We start from the raw sequence: 20,677 nt of genomic DNA, 5'->3' as shown, positions 1-20,677 counted from the left end.
CTTTTCAAACAGGCCTAAAGAGAGATTGAAATGGCAAGGTCTGGCTTTGTGCGGGTAGTCTTAAATGTGACACTATTATTTCATTACTGAGTAGCACGACAGCGGTAGGTAAGAAATAATCCTGCCTTCTTCCACCACCGCTGTAGTGTAAAGATGCTGAGGCAGCATTCTCCTGAATATTGTCTTGTGTTGACTGCCAGGGGTGTGTTCATTTACATCTTCCCATTTGTGTATCATCTGGCATACTCTGAAACTGCGGAGATTACTCAGAAGTGCTAGGACTGCAGAAAGCGGTGTGCTTAGCTACATGTCTTCTTTTGAGCAGGGAGAGTGGCAGAGTGATAATGTGTAGCCATGTGCTGGAATTAGCGACAGATTTATTTGCATATACCCATGTGTGCATGTGTATAAGCACAGCTATCAGAGGAATATTGCCGAACTCAGACCTTCCGTGCGAAAACTCTCAAGGTTTTAAGAAGCTTAAATCCTTCTAAATGAAAATTATACAAGGAAAGGGTAGATTTGTCTTGTAGATGGAGATTCAGAATGAAGACTGCTCTGTCTGTGCCTGGTCTTTAACATAGTGCTTTACATGCCTGAATCTTCCTTCCACTGGCTTTATTCCTTTCAAGTTCTTATGCAGTGCCCTAGCCACCTTCTTCTTTTATAACCTTCCTCCTTAAAGCGCTTCTGCATATAAAAGGATAAGTGGAATGATTCTCGTAACCATAGGCTGGTTAGCCTGACGTTGATACCAGGTATGATCCTGATAAAGCTGCCACAGATGTGGCCAAAGGGTGGAAGCGTAATTAATGCTCATCAGTGCAGTTGCATTAAATTGATGATAAATGTTTTTCTGGAAAAGGGAGGTAGGTAATAACATGAAAGAGAGAACAATGACATTGGTTTAGTCTCTTTGTGACAGCATGAAATAGTGCTATGTGTTTTGTAGCCCAGACTGTACTGTCAATCCAAAGCAGTGATGATACGGGAGCTGTTGTCTGGCAGGACGTTTCCTTTGGGACGGCACGTGTTCCTACGGGTGATATTTTCAGCGGTAGCGTGCTGGAGTGAGCTTGCTTTGCCTAGCAGTTAAGTGAAGAATTTCAGTAGGAAACAATGCGTGCAGAGCATACCTGCGAGGTAATGGAGACCGAAGGGACTTGAGAGTAATAATACGTAATTGGAAAATGAGAATTCCGGTGCAAAGCTGTAAGTAGTGGTGTGGGCAGTGCACAAAAAAATTGTTTCATGGCTGGAGAGCAGTTACAATCTAAGTGCGATCAGACTGTGAAAGGTTCAGGAAAATCCATGGGTTTGGTTCTTGGGCATGCATCTGTGTTTAATTGCTGGAGCCTTGGTCTTGTAGCTTCCTTGATCAGAGACTTTATCTTTGTGTCTATAAAGCCATGGTCATGGTACAAAAATATGTTTCCTGGTATGTCAGTTTTAAGCAGCAGACTGTTCCTTGCCTGTGTAAAAATGTATTAAATCTTTGCATGGAAGAGCATAACAAGCTGCGTTTCTGAGTGAGGTTAAATAAGAAAATCTTCAGTCTGTTACTGAATTCCTTGTTAGTTTCTTGCTAATTCTTTGTCTTCTCCTTTCCCCTGCAGGAGGAAAACCTGGGAAACTTGATCCACGAAACAGAGTCTTTCTTTAAAACGAGAGACAAGGAATACCAAGAAACAATAGGGCAGATAGAGGTAAGGAAGTTGTTCATGACAATCTGAATTGTTTCTAATGGACAAAAACACACGTGGTGTTCTGGTATACCCACAGAGGAAAGCTGGAATGTCTATATATCTAAGAATGCAAAGGCATTTTCCTCTGACATACCCTTGTGATTTTTTTTTTTTCTAAATACCATTCCCTGTGCAGCCCTGTTATTGAGTAAGCATAAATCTGTAGCTGGTAGAGAGAGAACCTTCAGAACAAAGAGAATAAAAATGCATTATTATTCTTCTTCCCCTATTTGTCTTGCATATCCACTGTCACACTGGGAAATGCTTTACAAGATGTGGCCTCAGAGGTTGCCAGACACAACAGCTGTAGCTTCTCAAAGTCTTTGCCCTGCCTAGAGTATGCTTTCATTAATTACTGCATGTTGACAAACAAGATGCCAAGCAGCAGCAAAAAAATTTGAGGGCTGTTTAAAAACAGTGTTGAGCTCTGATTAAAATACACTTCATAAGCTGATGAATACCTTGGCAGTATGCAACACCGAGGTTAAGCGTATACTGTGCGGGTGTTTTGCATTGGCTCTGGGCAGCTTTAGCGTCCCCACCAGTATGTAAAATCGAGTGAAGCTGGGAGAAGCTGCTAGCAACTCACCTTAGGCTGATTATTTTCTCTTCTTTCTTACAGCTGGAATTGGCCACGGCCAAGAGTGACATGAATCGCCACCTTCATGAATATATGGAAATGTGTAGTATGAAAAGGGGCCTGGATGTACAAATGGAGACTTGTCGTAGGCTTATCAAAGGCTCAGCTGACAGGTAATAAGATATTACCATTCTGCCTGCAGTGCTTCAAGAATTTATTTTGCTCTCTTTTCCTGCCAAGTTGGCTAAAGGCAATAGTGTCATTTTGTCCTAAAGCTTTGTCCTCTAGATAATCTTGTTTTGTTCAGGGTCAAGTATCAGTCTTAAAAGGAACCCTGTAACAGTGTATAAGTTCCTACACACAGTAACACTTTCAAGGATTCAACACCTAGTTAAAAACAGGGAGGTTGCCAACAGGACTGTATAAATGGACCTACCTCTTTTCGAACTTGGACGGATGCTTAGTCTTAGTGTCATGGACCTAGGACTCTTAAAACAAACCAACCCCCAAATTAAAACTTGACTATGGACTTGTATGAAGTGTTTTAATCTTCTTGTGTTTTAATCTTCTCATGTGTTAAGAACCCTATACTATGAGGGTTTTTTCTTCTCTCTTGCTCGCCCCCGGTACACATCCTGGCTTAAAAGAAGACGACGATAAACTTTTTTTGAGTTTTCAAGACTGTACACATTATGGATGATGAGAGTCTCTGTAGGATACTCATTGGACTTAGTTTCCATTTCCCCATCCGTAAACCAAGGGCAGCCATTGTTTTATAGGAGATGGCAGGGGTGGGGTGGCAGGACACAAGATGCTTGAGTTTACTACTGATATTTACTGTAAACCTGGAGTTTAATGTTAATAAAGGATGCTTTAAATTGTATCTTTCTCTGAATTTTTCTACAGAAATTCTCCATCTCCCAGCTCTGTAGCCAGCAGTGACTCAGGAAACACAGATGAAATTCAGGATGAGTTGGACAGAGAGACGGATGTGGAGCCCATGGTCAGCTGATACGTAGCTGGAGCATTCCAGTGAAAGGGAAGATACAAGAAAAGATTGAAAAACAGTACACTGATGGGGGGAAAAAAAAAAAAGACTCGTAAGCCCTTGCACAGGGTTTCTAAGGACTCATTCCTACACGCATCCCCACCCCACCCAAGGATTGGTGCTGTAAATTTCTATTGTTATACAAATCATAAATGCAGAGTCCTGTAAGAAAACATGGTGTTTTAATTGTGCCTTTGCCCCAAGCTGAGCCACTTTGAGCTCCAGTGGAATATTAATAGCAGGTGTTTTTATAAAAAATTATTATTTAAAAAAAAAAATCTGGTAGCAGCAGAGAATGGTGCTGCAAAGGCTCTGGGTATTTCAATAAGCTTATGGTTTTATTGAACTGCTGCACTGATCAGCAAAAGGAACACTGGCAAAATGAGAAGCAAACCAAGACAATTACGGTACAATTACCCATGTCTGGCACAAAAAAGAATGCCTCCAAATTGAACTGTAAACATTTAAAAATAATAGCGGGTTTAGAAGACAGCTTTTAGGATTAAGCAGTTATCCAATATTAAAAGGAATTTCTTCATTCCATCTTTTTGGATGAAGGAGCCTTTGAGATTTGTACAAGCTTTCTGCTAGACTCCAGAATCTGAAGAAGCAGGTCTCAGCTCGGTGGCAAAGCAGGTGGACAAAGGAGGGTTCAGTGGGGTGGGACTATCACTGATAAACTACTATGCAAAAAAAAAAAAAAAAGCTCGCCTTATTTATATGGAATGTTTGGTCCCTGCTGAGCTACAGTTATCTCTTGGGGAAAGGAAAGCTAAAAACACATTTGCACATGTTAGTTATCTGTAGAGCTTCTTTTGAGGAGGAATGTCGTACTACAATGCCTTTGTTTCCAGTGATTGGATTAAGAGGGGAATCAGCCCTTCAGTTCCCGTGTTGTTTTGTGTTTTCTTTTTTCAGGATCGTTTTTTTTTTTTTTTTTTAAACCATAGTGTTTGCAGGTTTTACTTTGCTGACAGGGAGATAACTCCATTTTATGCTGCTTTCATGATGTTTAGAGTGGGATAGTTGAAGCATCAGGATAAACTGACATGCGGTGGTATAGAAGTAGGCTTGAGACATGACGTTGGGAGAGTTCCAGACCACTGTTCTTCAGAAAAGCTGAACATCGGAAAATACTGTAATCCTTTTTAGGGCGTAGTAAAATGAATCTCAAACTACTGCTGCCCTAGAATTAGGGAAGAACAGCCACGTGCTTTCTCCGTGAGAAAGTGAGAAGACCTAGGCTTTGTCAGTCTTTCTGTATTTTTACACAGGAGAAAGCAGCATCAAAAGTCAGATCACTTGGTGGTAGTTGAGGAAACTCTGGCATCATCAAGCTGTTGATGGTTATTAATGGGAATTGTAGCACCTCAGCCAGGTAAAAACAGGGTATAAACCTCAGCCAATAATGTTTTTGTTTTTTTTTTTTTTTTTTTAGACCGAGATTGAAAGTGTAGTTAATACTGCCTAAAGGTAACTGTGTAGCTAACTAGAAGTTGCAAGACTTGGAGTAAATACCAAATGTATTTTTTCTTTTCCTGCCAGGAAGCTTAGAAACTGCTATGTAGGAGCAGTGCTAGGACTGGACAGGGAAATACCCGATTTAAGCACCCTCTGTGTTATGTAAAGGTAAGCTGGCCAATCTTTTTAGCTTCCTGAGTATTGTTTCCAAGCCTCTCTTATGCATTGACCTGAAATCAGCGGGGTTGCATTGTAAGCGTACAGCCAGTATAGATCAGTGTTGCTTTCTTCCAAAAAGAGCAGGAGTGTCTCGGGGAATGGCGGGTTCCTGGGCAGAAACGCCTCTCCGTCGTGTGCAGCTATGCAGAGGGGCAGGACCTCGGAGGGTTTCTGTTCGCACTGTAACTGCGGGCACAGTAATGTCTTCTCGATTTGCGTTTCCTGTGTTGCTGCCTGGAGTTTCATCGCTCTTCCGATCCGTCTCCTGCTTGGACACGCTGGTGCTTCTGGGCCGTGTCAATCAAATGGGCTCCCTGTGTTTTTCAGAGTGGGGAGGAATACTGGGATGATCCATCTGGATCCACGCTGGGGAGGCCACGATCCACAATCAACGGCTTCTGTCCAAGAAAATAGACCCAAGGATATTCTTGTGGTTTCCTTACTGATTGAAATACTCAGTGCAGTTATTTGTAGAGTAGCTAGCAACTTCTTGGTTCTTGTGGTGTGGGTTAGGGGCTTTTTCAAAGCCTGTTTCATCATGTAGATGTAGATAACTTTTCTCTGGAGAAGAACCTTTATTCCAAAGTGCTCATTCCTATTATTTCTTAGGTGGCCAAAGTGGTAAATGTCATGTTCACTAGGGCTGCAAGTTGGGGTGGGTGGGTGGGGGCAAGAGATTTGATATTTTTTTGAGGGGGCTGGGACTGCATGTTTTCAATAAAGTACTCTTAAGGTTTTCAAGTCTGTATGAACTTCAGCTGCTAATATGTAGTTTCTCACGAGGCTGAGAAACCATTTGCCAAAGCTGAATGTCTGTAATGCTTTAGTGACTTTGGTGGAGGCGTTGTTAAGCAATCTACTTGCACAGTGAATCAGCCTCGTCGGAGGCTGTCGTTCAGCTCTCCTCAATTATGAAATGCTCTTTGGTACTGGAGAAACTGAGCAATTCTAACGGCCGTCCGGCTTAGCTGCTGTTTTGGGGTTTTTTTCTATAAAACTCAGTGTCCTAGTGTAGGAAAAAGGCTGAGTGTTCTTGAAACTAGTAGCTGGTGTGTTGAGGGTAGGAAAGAATATCCTCGGTTTGACAGTGAGAGCCAAGTGAGGAAGCAGGAATTCAGCTGTCAAAGAGCTGGCTGTAACGTACAGTTTATCTCATAGCCATAATTATGAGGCGCATCTGGAATAGGGTTGCATTTGTTGGTAAGTGTAAGGGATGTGGGTCTGTAGTAGAGGATATAGAAATAATGTGTGCGATGGTGATGTGTATGACGGTAAATTACCACGGTTGTTGGTGTCTGTTTCTTATAACCATATGTAATCCATTTTTAAAGAAGAAAAGGTGTTTTCGTACTTGGGATTGGGGTTTTATTTTCATTTAGGCTGTACAGGACTCGGTGGATCAACCTTTCGGGAGTTACGAGGGTTGGTCCTTGATAGTTTCCCTAGGAGGTCTTTGGTTTAGTTTCAAGCGATGCTGCTGATTTAGCTGACAGTGGTCCTGTTCTGTTTGCGTTTAACCACTCTGTAGAAACCAGATCAAAAGCTTGCCAGAAAAAAATTGTGAAAATGCTGGAAATGATTTTGATGACCTCTTTCTTTTTCCTTTGTAAAGCTGTAAATACTTTATTTTTGTTTTCTATTCTTAATGCGGTGTCATATTGACACTTTTTTAGACTTACAATCAGAAAATCCTCCTCATTGTTTCTCATTTTTTAAAAGGGGATTTCAAGGAAGCAAATTTTTTTGCTTGTTAGCAGTGTAATAATAGATCAAATTCCTAAAATGGGTTTGTACAAAAAATGTTTTCAGTAAACAAATGGCAGTTGCTTTTGTGGATGCATGTTCAAAAACGTCCAAAGAATAATGTGGTACAAACATTTTTTTCAAAGACTTAGTAATTATCGTATTAGTTCACACAACGAAAAAACAAAATTCTTTTAAAAAAAAAAAAGTGTCGGGGGGGGGAATGTAGTGAAACTCATCTAAGCTAAATGTGTAATCTATTTATAAAAAACACAGTATATATTCTATTTTTATTAGAAGTTTTTAAAGTGCAAGCAGAATTCTGTTAGCAAATGCAATTATTCCCTTGTAAAATATCTTCTGCTCTGATGGGACTCCAAATTCTCAAACGGTTTCAAGCGACAACATGGAAACAATCTAACAGGTATGGCTGTGAAGCACTCGCCTGTCGCTTCCTCGGAGCGAGAGGGGGAAAGAAAAACAGGTTAACAGCTTTTCTGCGACTGCAGAATGATTGCTGTTTCCACTGTTGTGTGTGTTTCTTCCCCTGATTGCGAGGCATTCTGCTGGAGAGGGTAAGGACCTCATTTGCTCCCCAAAATACCGGGGGTGATTGCAGCACAGTAGTCTTAAAATCGGCCCCAAAGTGGGTTTTGTGTTCTACCTGGTTGGAAGATAAATAGTGTTTGTCTACACCAGTATAAATTGGAATTAACTTGATGAAACAAGATAATAGATAAGAATTGTGCCTGAATATAGATCTAAAGCTGCTAATATGAGAGAGATTTTTGACATAACCATTCCTGCCAACAAAAATAAGAGTTGGGTCATCGGTCCAAGGTTGGCTGAGGAAAAGCCACGGCGATCGGTGGGTGCTCACAGCCTTGCCACAGCGCTGCGGTCTCTGGAAAGCAGCTATTTCCTTACGTTTCCCTTGGCTCTGGAAAAACGTGGAAGAATGTTTGTGTTGGAGCGCGCGAGGAAGAGAATTGCAATACTGGGAAGTCTCTGATTGTGTTTCACGTTTGAGAGTGCTTCATTTTAGAGCTGAATGTTTAGAGCACGATTCATCATAGCAAAATGAAGAAATGCTAGTGCTTCCATGGTGTTTTAATACCCTGATGAGGATTTTCCACATGTTGCTTCAGGACTTCTGGTTTTTTATTCTTTTGCACTGGTCCAGGACTTGGTTGCAGCGGAACACGCAGGTTTTAAAAATGTTTGCCTTCAGTGTTAAGTCACCCAAATGCTTGACTAAGCTTTTAGTAGAATGTAAGTTTGAGTTTTAAATGAGAAAAGACATGGCCAATCACGGCAACACATAGTATCCTGGTGTTAATAGTGCTGGGTTGAGAGGTGAGCTAGAAACACTCCCTGCCAAATTCTTAATTCAGTCCCTTGCCAACCCGTTTCTGGAGAGGGGAGCACTGAAGGCTTGAACCCAAGTCTTTGGCAGAGCAGTGAAGAAACACTTGATTATTTCTTTTTGTCTGTTTTTGTGTATAGTTCAGTGTCTTAAGACCCTTCCGCACTTGCGGGAGCCTTTCAAAGCTTCTCTTTTGAAGAAGCAACAAATTGTGTTTAAGAAGGGGGTATTTGATGCTTCTAGAAATCACGATTCCCTCCTAATTTGAGGCACTCCAACAGTGAAGCACTTCTGTAAGCGCAGGTGGTGCTCGTAGGTCTGGCTGGCTCCATCTTTGGAGGAAATAATGATATTAATGCTTAAAACAAAGCCTGGGGTGGCTTCCAACCTGTGTCCTTTCCATGGCAGAACGCCCCAGTACCACTGTGCCACAAGCCCAACGCCTGTGGCTCGCGGGCTGCCCAAGCTGACGATCCCTGCACAGATTTCATCCGAAATCCTAAAAATTTCTTTCTTTTTTTATGAGAGTGGTGAGGATGATTAAAAGCTTGGTCACTAGACACACTTCTGTAACGTGGTTTCACCAAAAGAGACTTGCAACTCAGCCCTTAAACCACCTTACCTGCGGCTAAAGTGTACGTCGCTAAGTTCTGCCAAAAATGATTATTTATTATTTAACGTGTTTAAGTGGAGGGTATTGATGACTCTTTCCCCATGCTGTGTCACTTCTTGTCAGTTCCTCTTAGGTCATGTAAGAATTTCTTTTATACACATTAAAACAGACTACTGATCGGTGTGGAAATGAACCTGTTTACCGTACTGTTGTAAATATTGTGCTTTATATTCTGTATATTAGCTTCTTTTAAAGAAAAAGACTTAACTGATGATGCTATTTGATCTCTGTTGAGGAAAGGACGAAGGATGAACCAGCTCCCGAGCTTGCTCCGGAGTAGAGATGTAAATCGATTTCCTCTGTGGCTGGAAGTCTGTCCTGGGTATTTGCAAATGGTACACGCACTTACTGGCGCTGCATTTCGGACCATCGCAGGCTTCGGAAATCTAATCCGCTTTAGCAGGGGCACCGAGCAACACCCGCAGTGAGAGCAGAAGCGTTCGCACTCCTCTGAGTTCCAGCGAATTATCTCCATTTTCCTTTTTTAGTGCCAAAACCAACCCCACCGCCCCCTCCCAGGTCTGCTCTCTGCCTCCCCGTACACCGCTCTCCCATCCCCTGTCCGTCCGTCCGTCCGTCCTCGGCCCTGCTGCCCCTCCGGAGCGGTTCATCCTTCGTCGCTCGACCCATCAGTCGCGTACCCCACGGGCTTCTCTGCGCAAAGGGGCGCGCGGGAGGTTGTCGATGAAAACGGGTTACAGTTGTTCTCTGGTTACAAGGAAAAAAAAAAATCCTATAAAATAAATACCAAACTCCTGGTTAACGCCTGTGCGTGTTAATTCTTGGGCTGCAAAACCCCCTTTTAGGGCAAAAGCTGCTTGTGCGTTGGGAGCCAAGGGGCCACGCACCTTCCCCCTCCCCGGACCCCCAGCCTGGGGTCCCAGAATACCCCAAGCCCCCCTAAAAATTAGGATCTTCAAGTGCTGCTCTCCTTTCTGGAAACAGAAATACCCCCTGCAAAAAACACCCTCCTGCCCCCTGTTTTGGGTTAAAATCCCCTTTTATTTTTAATTTTTAGTTCTTCAGGGGGCGGGGAGCAGCTTTGCTCTCGCTCCCCACGCAGGTCCGCGCCCGGCCCGATCCGCCGCCTCCTCGGTGCTGGGGTTTGCCTTGGGGCTTGGGGGTTTTTATTTTTGTAATTTCTTTTTTTTTTTTTAATTATTTTTGGCTCGTTCCCGCGCCCCGCCCCTCCCACGTGCCGCGGCGCGCGGCCTCCCCGTTGGCCGGGCGCAACCACCGCCGCGGGGGGGGGGGGAAGAGTTGGGGACACCCCACTCCCGCCCCACGGGGGGGACACGCCCCGCAGTCCCACGCACAGAGAGTGCGCGGGTGTGGGGCCTCTCTGGGAGCACCCCGCTTCCCTCCCTTTTTAAAATTTATTATTGAATTTTGCGGGTTTGCCTTAGTCGTCCCCGTCCGTCCGTCCGTCCCCCCCCGCGGCAGGTTGGGCGCGGCCGTGGGACGGGGAGCGCGGCGGGGCCGGGATGTGGCGGGCTCTGCGGGGGCTGCGGGGCGGCGGGTGAGTGCCGGGGGCTCCCCTTCCCCTCCCCGCCCCTCCGCTCCCCTGCCTGCCTTGGGGGGGTGGGCAGCCAAACCCCCGAGCCCCACCCCGAACCCCACCCCGAACCCCACCCCAACCCCCCTTCTTGCAGCGCTCCCACGCGTGGCGGGTGGGAGACCCGCGGGCAGCGCCGGGGCCCCTTCGCCGCGCGTTGCCTTCCCTCGCTCCCCGCTGCCCGGCCCCGGCGCTGCCTCCCCTCCCTTGCGGTCTTTTCCCTTTCGGGCCCCTTTTTCGGGGGGACGCTGCCGGGGTGGGCTCCCCGCTGCAGAGGGGCGCGGTGGGGCGGGGGGGGGCTCCCCGCTGCGCGGGGGCCCGGGAACGGCGTGGCCCGAAGGTGCCAAGGTGCGAGCGCTCACCCGAGCGTCCCAGCCCGCCTTTTGCCCCCGCGCCCTGGACTTTGCCAGGAGCTGGCGCGGCGTTGGGCCGTGGGAGCGGAGCGGATCGATTCGGAGCTTGCCCTGCGCGTCGTCCCTTCGAAATTCCTTTTCCAGCACTTTCTTCCTAGCAAAGAGAAGGAACGGCTGGCTGGGGGCTATGGCCAGGCTCAGTTCCCTGCTCCGGCCGGGATGGAGCGCAGGCGTGACGACGCGGTGCCAGGCCTGGGCGTGCGTAGCCGGTTTGGCCGAGGAGCGCGGCGTTAGGCGATAAAACACGCGTTACCTGGAGGTTGGGGCGTGGAGGGAAGGAGGAAACCAGGGGCGATTTCAGCGTCTGTTTTGCTCCTCTCCTAGGCGGAGATGGCAGCACCGCTCGGCCGTCGAGGTGACCAACGAGCCCATCCTCGAGTTTAAGGCAGGGAGCCCCGAGCGAGCAGCGCTTCAGAAGGTACCGCCGCAGGGGATCGGGCTTTTGGGGGGTCTCGAGGGTCCCAGTTTGTGCTTCTGGTGCTGCACGGCAGCCCCAGGCTCTTCCCTGGTGGGGGGAGGCCCCGTCCCGCCCAGCGCCCGCTCCTTCCCTTTGGGGACAGTTGGAGTTGTAACTCCGGTCCCCGTCCCTCCAGCCCGCGAGCATCCCGTGCCCAGGGGACCGACGGAAGCCTGTCCCCAGGTTTCCCGTTGCTGGTGGGGCTGGCGGGGAGGATGGATGGAGAGGGGGAGGATGGATGGAGAGGGGGAGGATGGATGGAGAGGGGGAGGATGGATGGAGAGGGGGCGGCTGGCGGAGGTCTGCCTCTGCGGCTCCCACCGCGGTGCCCTCCTCCTCCTCTCGCTTAGGCGCTCGCCGACCTGAAGGGCAAGACAGAAGCCATCCCGTGCGTGATCGGGGGAGAAGAGGTGTGGACGCCGACGGTGCGGTACCAGCTGTCGGTGAGTTTGGGGGAAAACTTCTTTAACAAGTGAGAACAGAGCAGGGGGATGTACCTGGCAGGAGGGAGGTCTGTCAGGCTGATAACGACGGAGGCTTTTCTTCTCTTTTCAGCCATTTAATCATGGGCACAAGGTGGCCAAGTACTGCTATGCCGACAAGGTGAGCGCACCTCGTTGCCTTCCCTCTTCCTTTTGGTTTTTTCGGGGCGGGGAGGGAAGCGGCAGCAGTTCGCCTGGGTTTAGCGAGCCTTATCTCCCAGCGGGGTTGTGAGGCTTGCGGCGTGATGCGCTTTGAGATTGCTGGTGAGAAGTCTGATGAAAAGCAAGTTGCTGCTCAGATTGTGAGCAGGGAGGCTCCAGGGGTGGGTGTTGGCTTTCCAAGTCCCAGGGGTCCTGGAATAAATCGGTACCAGGAGCTGCAAATTTGGGGTTGTGATGGGAAGGTGGCTGCTGTGGTTTGTGCCTGGGGGTGGATGACCCCTCGCCTTCCCCTCCGAGCTGGTGACGGAGAGGTGGTGGGTTCTTCCTTGCTGCCTTTCCCCTTTTCTTCCGCAGGAGCTCATTAACAAAGCCATTAACGCTGCCTTGGCAGTGAGGAAGGAATGGGACCTGAAGCCTGTCCAGGACCGAGCCCAGATCTTCCTGAAGGCAGCTGACATGCTGAGCGGCCCGAGGCGAGCAGAATTGCTGGCCAAAACCATGATCGGGCAGGTAAGGGAGATGTGGGATTGACCCAGCGGATAGCTGGGATGAACGGGAGGGAACGTGGGGAGCCGGGAGCCAGGGAAAGGACAGGAATTGCTGCCCAGGTATTTTTTTGGCATTGGGAATGGCTGTAACGTTAGAAGTGCCTGTAGCTGTGCTGCGAGGGGAAACAGGCTGATCCTAAAGCCGATCCTTGCCTCTTTGCTGAGGAAGAAGGGAGGGGAAGCTGGGAGTCCTCAAGCTTCACGGGAAAAGGATCGACTGATGTGGGCTGCGATTATCAGGGTTTACCCTTGTGAAATGCCCCAGCAGCCCTGGCTTTCCCAGGGGAGGCAGGGAAGAGCTGTGGGGGAACGCGGGTGGATGTGACGTCCCCTGGCACAGGCACGGGCTGCCTTTGCCTCCGCTCGGTGCAAAGGAGACGTGGCGGGAGGGGGGCTTGCAGGAGGCCACATCTCCCGGAAGCGAGCACGTGGTCCGCGTGAGAGGCAACCCACAAACCGCACCTGGGTGCGCCGTGCCGCGCCGCTGCGGCTGCTGCATCCCCCCCCCCCCCTCCCCGCAGTGCTTTTATGTGACGCGACCTCTCCCGGCAGGGTAAAACAGTCATCCAGGCAGAAATCGATGCTGCTGCGGAGCTCATAGACTTCTTCCGATTCAATGCCAAGTACGCCCTGGAGCTGGAGAACAGCCAGCCCATCAGCGTGGACGTCAGCACCAACAGCATGGTCTACCGGGGGCTGGAGGTGAGAGGCTGTCCCCCTGCTTCTGGAGATCCCTTTTTTGCCCCAAGCTGCGGTGTCACGCCACGGCGAAAGGAGGCACCGCGCTCCCACCGGTCCTTTTCCTCTCCCACCCACAGGGTTTCGTGGCAGCCGTCTCTCCCTTCAACTTCACGGCAATCGGCGGCAACCTGGCAGGGGCTCCGGCGTTGATGGTGAGAGTCGTGGTGGGGTTTAAGGAGAGCCAGGGACGGAGAGGACGGTCCGGAGAGAGGCTGGGAAGGGGACCCGGTCTCTCCGAGGCTGCGGTTTGCTTGGTCTGGGATCCAGAAGGAGCAAATTTGGCCTCCCTGGTTCTCTGGTGCCATTCAATAGGACACACCTGGGGTCCTGCTTCTGTTGGGCCCCTTGAATTCAATCAGCCCTCTTGCAGTTAGTCTCAGATGTCTTTAATTACAAGAAGGCGTTCTAGTGGCTGGATTTTAGACCTGGTGTGATGGGGGAAGTGCTGGAAAAGGAAAAACTGCTCAAATCTGCTCTTCTGGGGTTTTTATTCTGAAGCAAGGTGTCCTTTCACTCCTCGGCTGGGTTGTAGATGGAGAGAAGGTCAGGGTGCTGCGGGAGGGAGGGGAGACGAGAAATGCAGCAGGGTTTTGTTTTCCCGCGTGGTGCTTGCTCTGTGAACGGGGCTTCAGGGTGCTGTTGCGACACGAAAGCGTAATCAGTTTGCAACTGCTCAGGTTCCTCTAAGAGGACACTTTTTGGGTACAGCGGGTGCGTTAGGGTAAAGGTGGGAGAGAGCGGGTCGTGGGCCTGGCATTTAGCACTGAACTGGGAGAAGAGAGATCCTGGCAGACAGGAAAGATGGTCCAAAAAGTCCAAGTATTGGTAAACAGCATTTCTGTACCTGTCCCACCCCGACGTGCCCCTCCAGCACGGGGAGCACCTGCCCTTGCAGGGTGGGTTTTGGGGAGAGACTGTAATAACCTGATGAATTTGGGCCACGATTAATTAATTTATTGCTGCACTGGGAAAAAACCCGCAAAATCATCCTGCGCTCCTTGCTAATTAGGCTCAGATTTCATCCTGGCGTCAAAGATGGTCCCTCCGGCAGCAGTGTCCTGTGTTGGAGGTGGAAGAGGCTGTGATAAGGGAGAACACCAAGCTTTTTATTTGGGGACGTCCCATTTTAAAGCAGTATTCAAGGCGAAGCGTTTGAACCTGCCAGTTTTGTAGGGGAGGAGTGGGGAGAAGGAAGGAAGAGGGTGAAGCTGTGTGGAGCTGGGGAGCTTTCCGGGGGGAGATGCGTTCCTCCCACCCCAGGATTTGAGGAAGGTCCTCGGCTTTGGGGCGTTCGGTGATAAACTCATCCCAGAGCGGACGAACCTTGCTGGGACGGGGCAAGCCCGTGCCGGCAGGTCTGGGTGAACCGTTTTGGGCGTCCTGCAGTGCATCCACCTCTCCCTCCTCGCGTGTGACGATAAATTCCCACCGGGCTGCTGCAGCGCCATGAAATCCCCCTGCGCGCCCCGGGCCTGGGGCAAAAAGGAGCAGGGTATCAGCGGGTGGCTTGAAAAGCTCAGCGGCAGGCGGTACCTGGAATTAAATTTAGGAGAAAATGGTACTTAATAGGTGGATATTAATTAGAGCCCCAGTGTTTTAGTCACCACAGTGCGCTTCCCAGGGGATTAAACATTGCTCTTGCCTAAATAGCTGGAGAGATCAACGCAGTTAATGCCATTGCAGCCCCGGGAGCGGGATTTCCTCGGGACCAGAGCAGTTGCCGCACCGCGCCGGTATCCAGGCTGCCGGGCATACTGTCTCCGATCGTGGCCCGAGTTAGATTTCCCAGTTGGTTGGGGATTTTTTGCAGCGAGTGGTTTAGTTTTCTCACTGTTTGGAGGGGAAGGATTAGGGCAGGCCAGGAAGGAGCTTTGCCCGCACCCCGAGTCCCTGGAAAGCAGACGCCTGGTTGAGACAGAGTCCAAAAATCCCCCTCCTGCTCCCCCGGGACTGTGACCCTGTTGCACGGTCACGTGCGGTGGGGGCCCAGCAGCGTGACGGTGACGCAGGGGAGGTCACTGGGCCCCCCGCGGCCCCGCGGCTGCGCACGGAGCCGAAGGGAGGACGGTGGCACGGAGCCAAAGGGGTGGGGTGCCCTCGCCGGCGTTCTAGCACTGTGTTTTCCAGCCGGTTGTGCTGTTTGCTTGTGCACGATTAATCCGGGCTTGAGGTTTTATTTCCCTGCTTTGGCTGGCACAAACATCTGCTGGGTCATGCGCAAGCCCGGTGGCAGCGAGTGACAGTGCTCGCAGCGTCCTAAGCACGTTTCTTAGCGGTGCCGTCCCGTTTCCCGAGACATAAAACAGGTCCATGTTTTGCGGCTCCTCTTAGAGAAGGCAAAGCTCTGTGTCCCCGGCAAGGGAGGGTGGGAAAGGCTGGCACAGCGACCTGGCGGTGTGAAAGGGGAGGATTTTTGTGCCTTCAGGTGACCAGGGCAATCACACGCCTTTTCAAAACCAATGCTTGGAGTAAAAGGGCGGTGGTGAATCACCCAAAGGTGCCATTGCTCCGCTCCTGTCCGCTGTGGGCTGCGGGACAGACTTTTGCCCGAGCGTTTAGGCGTTGCATGCCCCTGTTTGGGCTGCAGCCTTTCCTCGTGTGCTGACTTTCTCCTCTCCCCCAGGGAAACGTGGTCCTGTGGAAGCCCAGCGACACCGCCCTGCTCTCCAGCTACGCCGTCTACAAGATCCTCCTTGAAGCCGGGCTCCCTCCGAATGTCATACAGTTCGTGCCAGCGGATGGGCCCGTGTTTGGAGACACCGTCACGAGCTCCGAGCACTTCTGCGGGCTCAATTTCACCGGCAGCGTGCCGTACGTCGGGGAGGGGAGCGGCGGGGGGAGAGGGGCGAGGAGCCGCTGGCTGAGACGATGCTGAGTGCTCATCTGCCGGTGCTTGAACGTGTAGGACAGCGTTGAGTAGGGTAGCAGGCAGACAACCGGCCATCCTCACACAATGGAATAAAAGTAGGGTTTTAAACCTGATAAAAAAAAAAGTCTGACCAGCTTTTCTTGCTACAGGGAGTGCATTTAATAGCAGGGTGTTTCTGTTGCTAAACTCAAGGCGCAGAGAATAGATAAAGTCGCATGTGACGCTGCCCTGTCTCCCAGGGATGCTGCGATTTGGCTTAACGAACCGCACTGTGCTGGCGGAGCGATGCCAGCTCCAGGTAGATTTGCAAACTCGTGCTCTGCCCGTGTGTCGGGGTGTATTAGCAATGCTGAGGGCCCCGGCAGCCCGCAACGGGCTATTGAACGCGGGGACCCCGCTCCACGGGCGAAGGACATGGTCTGATGAGCATCATGCTTTAAAGGTGGGAAGCTCATAAATTAGTATTAGTGGCTGTGCCTCCTGGTGGGAGGTTATTAGCATTTTTATTGTTTTGCAGCCAAGGGGTTTGTCACAGTAAGGACCGAAAAGAAGGGGGAAAAAGGGAAGAACAGAAACTTCTGCTGGGCGCTCGCTCCTGCGTCTTCTCTGTGTCACTGCGAGAGTTTCTTGTTCTTAAAACTAGGGAGTTGTTGTGTAGTGCCATTGCTTTGATGCCTAAGGTCTCATGCTCAGCTAGCATCTCCTCTTCCGCTTGCCCGGCATCCCTTCTTTCGGGGATGGACACAGGGGTTTGCGGGGGTCCCCCTCAGCAGGGCACAATCGCCCACGAGTGCCTTGCCCAAGTGCCACCCCTGTGCGAAGGCAAGAGTGCATTCACCAGCTCCTCCCTTCTCTTCCAGGACTTTCAAGCGGCTCTGGAAGCAGGTGTCCGAAAACCTGGATCGCTACCGCAATTTCCCACGCCTGGCTGGAGGTAACAACTGCCGCTTCTTACACTTTTTTTGGGGGGGGAGGCCTTGTAGGGGTGGGCGGTTCAGTTTCCCCCCTGCTCAGGGAGAAAGTAAAGGGATGGCCGGGATTCCTCTCCTTGTGAGCAGAGAGCAGGTGACACAGTAAATGTTGTCCTGTCCACCTCTGTGGCAGAAGCGTAAAGCTTGTTCGTCTGGGCGCGCCGGGTATTTGGAGGAGCTTACGGCACCAGCTCCCACCGGCACGGGATGGGCTTTTACGGTGGGGAGCTGGCTCTTGGGCGGGAGGCGGTGATGCTCTGGGGTTGCAGAGCTTCCACGCTGAGTTTGGGAACTCGGGTGAGTCCCTTTTCCATCCGTTCTGTAAGCCTGCGCCAGCTCTGGGGTTGTGCCCCCGGGATCGTGGCACCGTCCCTGTTCCCTGGGGAGCAGTGGCCCAGGCAGGGCGAGCGCCGGCCGAGCCCCTTGCGAGGGACCTGGCCGTAGCTTGTGCCGTTCGGAGGCGGCACAGCCCTGACAGACCCTTACTTGCCCCTTTTCCTCCCTTCTCCGGCACCAGAGTGCGGCGGGAAGAACTTCCACCTGGTGCACAGCTCGGCCGACGTGGCCAGCGTGGTGAACGGGACCCTGCGCTCGGCCTTCGAGTACGGCGGCCAAAAATGCTCGGCTTGCTCCCGCCTCTACGCCCCGGACTCGCTGTGGCCCCAGATCAAAGAGAAACTGCTGGAGGAGCACAGGAAGATCAAAGTGGGAGACGTGAGTGGAGCTGCCGGGCTGCTGAAGGGCTTTGCGGCTCAGCGGGTGGTTGATGGGATTAGAGACTGCGGTAACTGGCTACTAATTCCTATTGAACCGAGCTTTTTATCCACTGGTTCTCCCCACCACCGCCCCTCCGTACCCCCCCTTCATCTTTTTTTAGTGATTAGAAATTAACTTGTAGCCAGCGTCTGCAGGAAGGATTGTGTAAGTCGCTGAACGCTGCAGACTAATTGAAAAGGGGTGGCTCGCGCCCTCGAACAGAGGTGTGTTTGGAGCAGGGGGGGAAGTGTTCTTTGGGGAATTTCAGCTCCTCCTAATTTCAGAGTTAGCTTTTTGGCACAGGATGTACTTACATTGCCTCCTTTCTGGCTTCCCCCAGCCCGCCCAGGACTTTGGGACGTTTTTCTCTGCAGTGATTGATGACAAGGTGAGCTCACCTCTCCTCTTTCTGCTGGTGCAAGAAGGTAACGCCACCAGGCTTTCGTTAAGCGTTAGGTTAAAGGTTTTTTATTACAGCAAAGTACAAACATCAGTGATTAGTTGGAGCTGATTATCAGCCCTCTTTTGCTCCCTCCTGTAGGATTGCATGCCCTAGTCACTGCCCCTCTTGAAAAGTGGGTTATTTTGCTGAGAAATTCTCTCAGCTGTAAGGTTCCGGGTGCCCAGGACTGTATTTCCAGCTCCCACTCCTCCTCCTGAGCTGGAAGAGTGCTAAGAGCAGCGTAGCCCTGAAGGGGATTGCCCAAACCTCCTTTTAGACCCCTGAACCCACACTCTTTTTTTTTATTATTTCCTTTTCTCAGTCTTTTGCGCGGATAAAGAAATGGATCGAGCACGCCAAGAAGTCGTCCAACCTCACCATCCTGGCAGGAGGCGGCTGCGACGACAGCGTTGGGTACTTCGTTGAGCCGTGCATCGTGGAGAGCAAAGACCCCCAGGATCCCATCATGAAAGAGGTGAGAGCAGCTCGCGGGGAGGTGGCAGGAAAGGTGCAAAAGGGGCTGGGGGTCCCCATCCGGAGGTGTCCGCTGGACGCGTAGAGAGGAGTTGACCGGTGCTGTACGCTAAGTTGGTGCAGGGATGTTCCCCTCCATCACGGTTTTAGCTAGTGGGGTGCTGAAGTGCCCACCGCTTATCTCTGCAGGCTGTCCCCGCCGAGTGCTTTTATTTTTTTTGCCGTACAGGAAATTTTTGGCCCGGTCCTCACGGTGTACGTCTACCCCGAGAAGCGGTACAGGGAGGTGCTGGAGCTGATCGACTCCTCCACGCCCTATGGCCTCACGGGGGCAGTCTTCGCCCAGGAGAAGTAAGTGCCAAAATCCCCGCTGCCTGCGGCGGCCGGAGACGGCAAAGGTGCTTTTCCCCTTCTGGGGTGAGCCGTCCGTCTCGCTTCTCTCCAGAGCCCTGCCCTGCGTGGTGAGGAGGAAAAGAAAAGCATTCCCCGCAAAGCTGACGCTGCTTTTCGCCCTCTTTCCTGCTGGGGAGGGAAGGGGACGCATCGGAGGTGGTTTCTCAGCCCCAAAACGCTTTTTTCGGTGAGAAATTCTCCCGAAGGCAACGCGTGGAGCGTATGGGAGGATGCGTCCCCAACCCTCTTAAGCAGGAGGAGGGCTAAGAGCAGTGTAACCTCAAAGGGGGACCATCCTTAAGTTATAATCACCTTCATTTTATAACAATGAAAAAGAGAAACAAACTAAAAGAAAACAAAATTGGGATAATTTAATTGAGTTCTAAGTACAGATGACCCGTTTCAGCGTGTATTAAACTACACGCAGTCCTGGAAACGCGTGCAAAGAAATGCGAACACGCTTTTTGCACGATTTTAATTGCGATAGAAGGGTAGAGGTTTTTGCCGTTGCATCGCGTTTTTGCCTCCGCACAAGTTTTTGCTGTTGCATCGCGATCGCAGCCGTTCTGTCCCTCCTTAGGAGAATCATCGACGAAGCCAGGAACCTTCTGCGCAACGCGGCCGGCAATTTCTACATCAACGATAAGTCGACAGGCGCCGTTGTGGCTCAGCAACCCTTCGGAGGCTCCCGCATCTCAGGTGAGATGAAAAACTCCCGGCTGGAGATGGCACGGCCGCGCGCTGAGCCGCATCCCCCGCTGGGCAAGTCCCCCGTCCTCCATCTCGTGGTCACCAGCGCTTGCTTGCTTTCCTTCTGAAACAGGCACCAATGACAAACCGGGTGGTCCCCACTACGTCCTGCGCTGGACGTCGCCCCAAGCCATCAAAGAAACGCACGTGCCCCTGACGGACTGGCGCTACGCCTACATGCAGTGATGCCTTCTCCCTGGCCCCGCACCGGTACTACTGATCCTCAACGCACAGAGTGGCTTCGCAGCTACAACCTTTTAAAGCACTTAAATCTACTGATCTTTAACCCGACGAGCTTAGGTTTTATTTTTAAAGAAAAATTCTATTATTAAATTGTTAACTCAAATAAGAAAAAGTCCTTGTGGTTTTCTTCGTCATGTAAGCATGCTCAGTTAATTAATTAAGGGGTGGTTGGAGGTGTGGTTGCAGGAACGTACCTGGACCCTGGTTTCCCTTTTCCTCCCATTTTGTCCGTCCCGAGCGGTCCAGCGCGGTTCCTTCTCAACAGGGCTGAGCGCGCTGGAATTAAAGCGGGAGATGGGCGTTAAGAGGCTGGCCCTGTCCCAGTCACCTGTAAAAAGCACTGTCCGTCCTTCCTTCTCTGTCCCCAAGGCCTCCTTTGCCCTGGCAGAGCGTGAGCTGCACCAGCAGACATCACTGGGCGTTCGGGGCTGCCTGTACCAGCCTTCCCGGAGGTGTGGGAAGCCTGCCTGGTTTTAAACCAGGGATCGATGTGGTGGGAGCTCCGAGCCATATTTTCTCCCCGTTCCTGAGCAAGAGCAAAGCCCCCAACCCACCCAAAGGTTTTTGATGGAGGAAGAGAGCTTGG

At 50.9% G+C, this 20,677-nt stretch overlaps 2 protein-coding genes across 4 annotated transcripts in view; both read left to right on the top strand.

Moving 5' to 3' along the window:
- IFFO2 (intermediate filament family orphan 2) overlaps positions 1-8,954 on the top strand; it is a 43,014-nt gene extending 34,060 nt beyond the window's left edge. For both annotated transcript variants that reach the window (XM_075520772.1, XM_075520771.1), the window contains 3 exons: positions 1,617-1,706; positions 2,368-2,498; positions 3,232-8,954. In XM_075520772.1, coding sequence (XP_075376887.1) covers positions 1,617-1,706; positions 2,368-2,498; positions 3,232-3,337 — 327 coding nt within the window. In that variant the 3' untranslated portion in view covers positions 3,338-8,954. The remainder of the gene's footprint in view (positions 1-1,616; positions 1,707-2,367; positions 2,499-3,231) is intronic.
- A 1,320-nt stretch (positions 8,955-10,274) lies between these two features.
- On the top strand, positions 10,275-20,194 carry ALDH4A1 (aldehyde dehydrogenase 4 family member A1). 2 transcript variants are annotated; one of them, XM_075520537.1, is made up of 15 exons: positions 10,275-10,354; positions 11,128-11,221; positions 11,611-11,703; positions 11,816-11,863; positions 12,259-12,414; positions 13,005-13,154; positions 13,271-13,345; positions 15,817-16,004; positions 16,923-16,996; positions 17,551-17,747; positions 18,130-18,177; positions 18,554-18,706; positions 18,935-19,056; positions 19,679-19,797; positions 19,922-20,194. In XM_075520537.1, the coding sequence occupies exons 1-15, from the start codon at positions 10,320-10,322 to the stop codon at positions 20,032-20,034; spliced, it is 1,665 nt and encodes a 554-aa protein (XP_075376652.1). In that variant the 5' UTR covers positions 10,275-10,319; the 3' UTR covers positions 20,035-20,194. The 2 variants fall into 2 exon arrangements, with proteins under 2 accessions (XP_075376652.1, XP_075376650.1); XM_075520535.1 differs by lacking the exon at positions 10,275-10,354 and adding an exon at positions 10,688-11,001.
- Positions 20,195-20,677: the final 483 nt, after the last annotated feature.

This window comes from Mycteria americana, chromosome 18 (genome assembly GCF_035582795.1).
Source record: "Mycteria americana isolate JAX WOST 10 ecotype Jacksonville Zoo and Gardens chromosome 18, USCA_MyAme_1.0, whole genome shotgun sequence".
Taxonomy (NCBI): Eukaryota; Metazoa; Chordata; class Aves; order Ciconiiformes; family Ciconiidae; genus Mycteria; species Mycteria americana.
The sequence above is the reverse complement of the archived record's forward strand: the minus strand, read 5'-3'. Positions and strand labels throughout refer to the sequence as shown.

Coding starts and splice junctions, on each gene's coding strand:
- ALDH4A1 (XM_075520535.1), top strand. CDS start 10,931: ATGGCCAGGCTCAGTTCCCTGCTCCGGCCGGGATGGAGCGCAGGCGTG. Junction 13,155..13,270: donor TGGTCTACCGGGGGCTGGAG/GTGAGAGGCTGT, acceptor TCCCACCCACAG/GGTTTCGTGGCAGCCGTCTC. Junction 18,178..18,553: donor CTGCAGTGATTGATGACAAG/GTGAGCTCACCT, acceptor TCCTTTTCTCAG/TCTTTTGCGCGGATAAAGAA.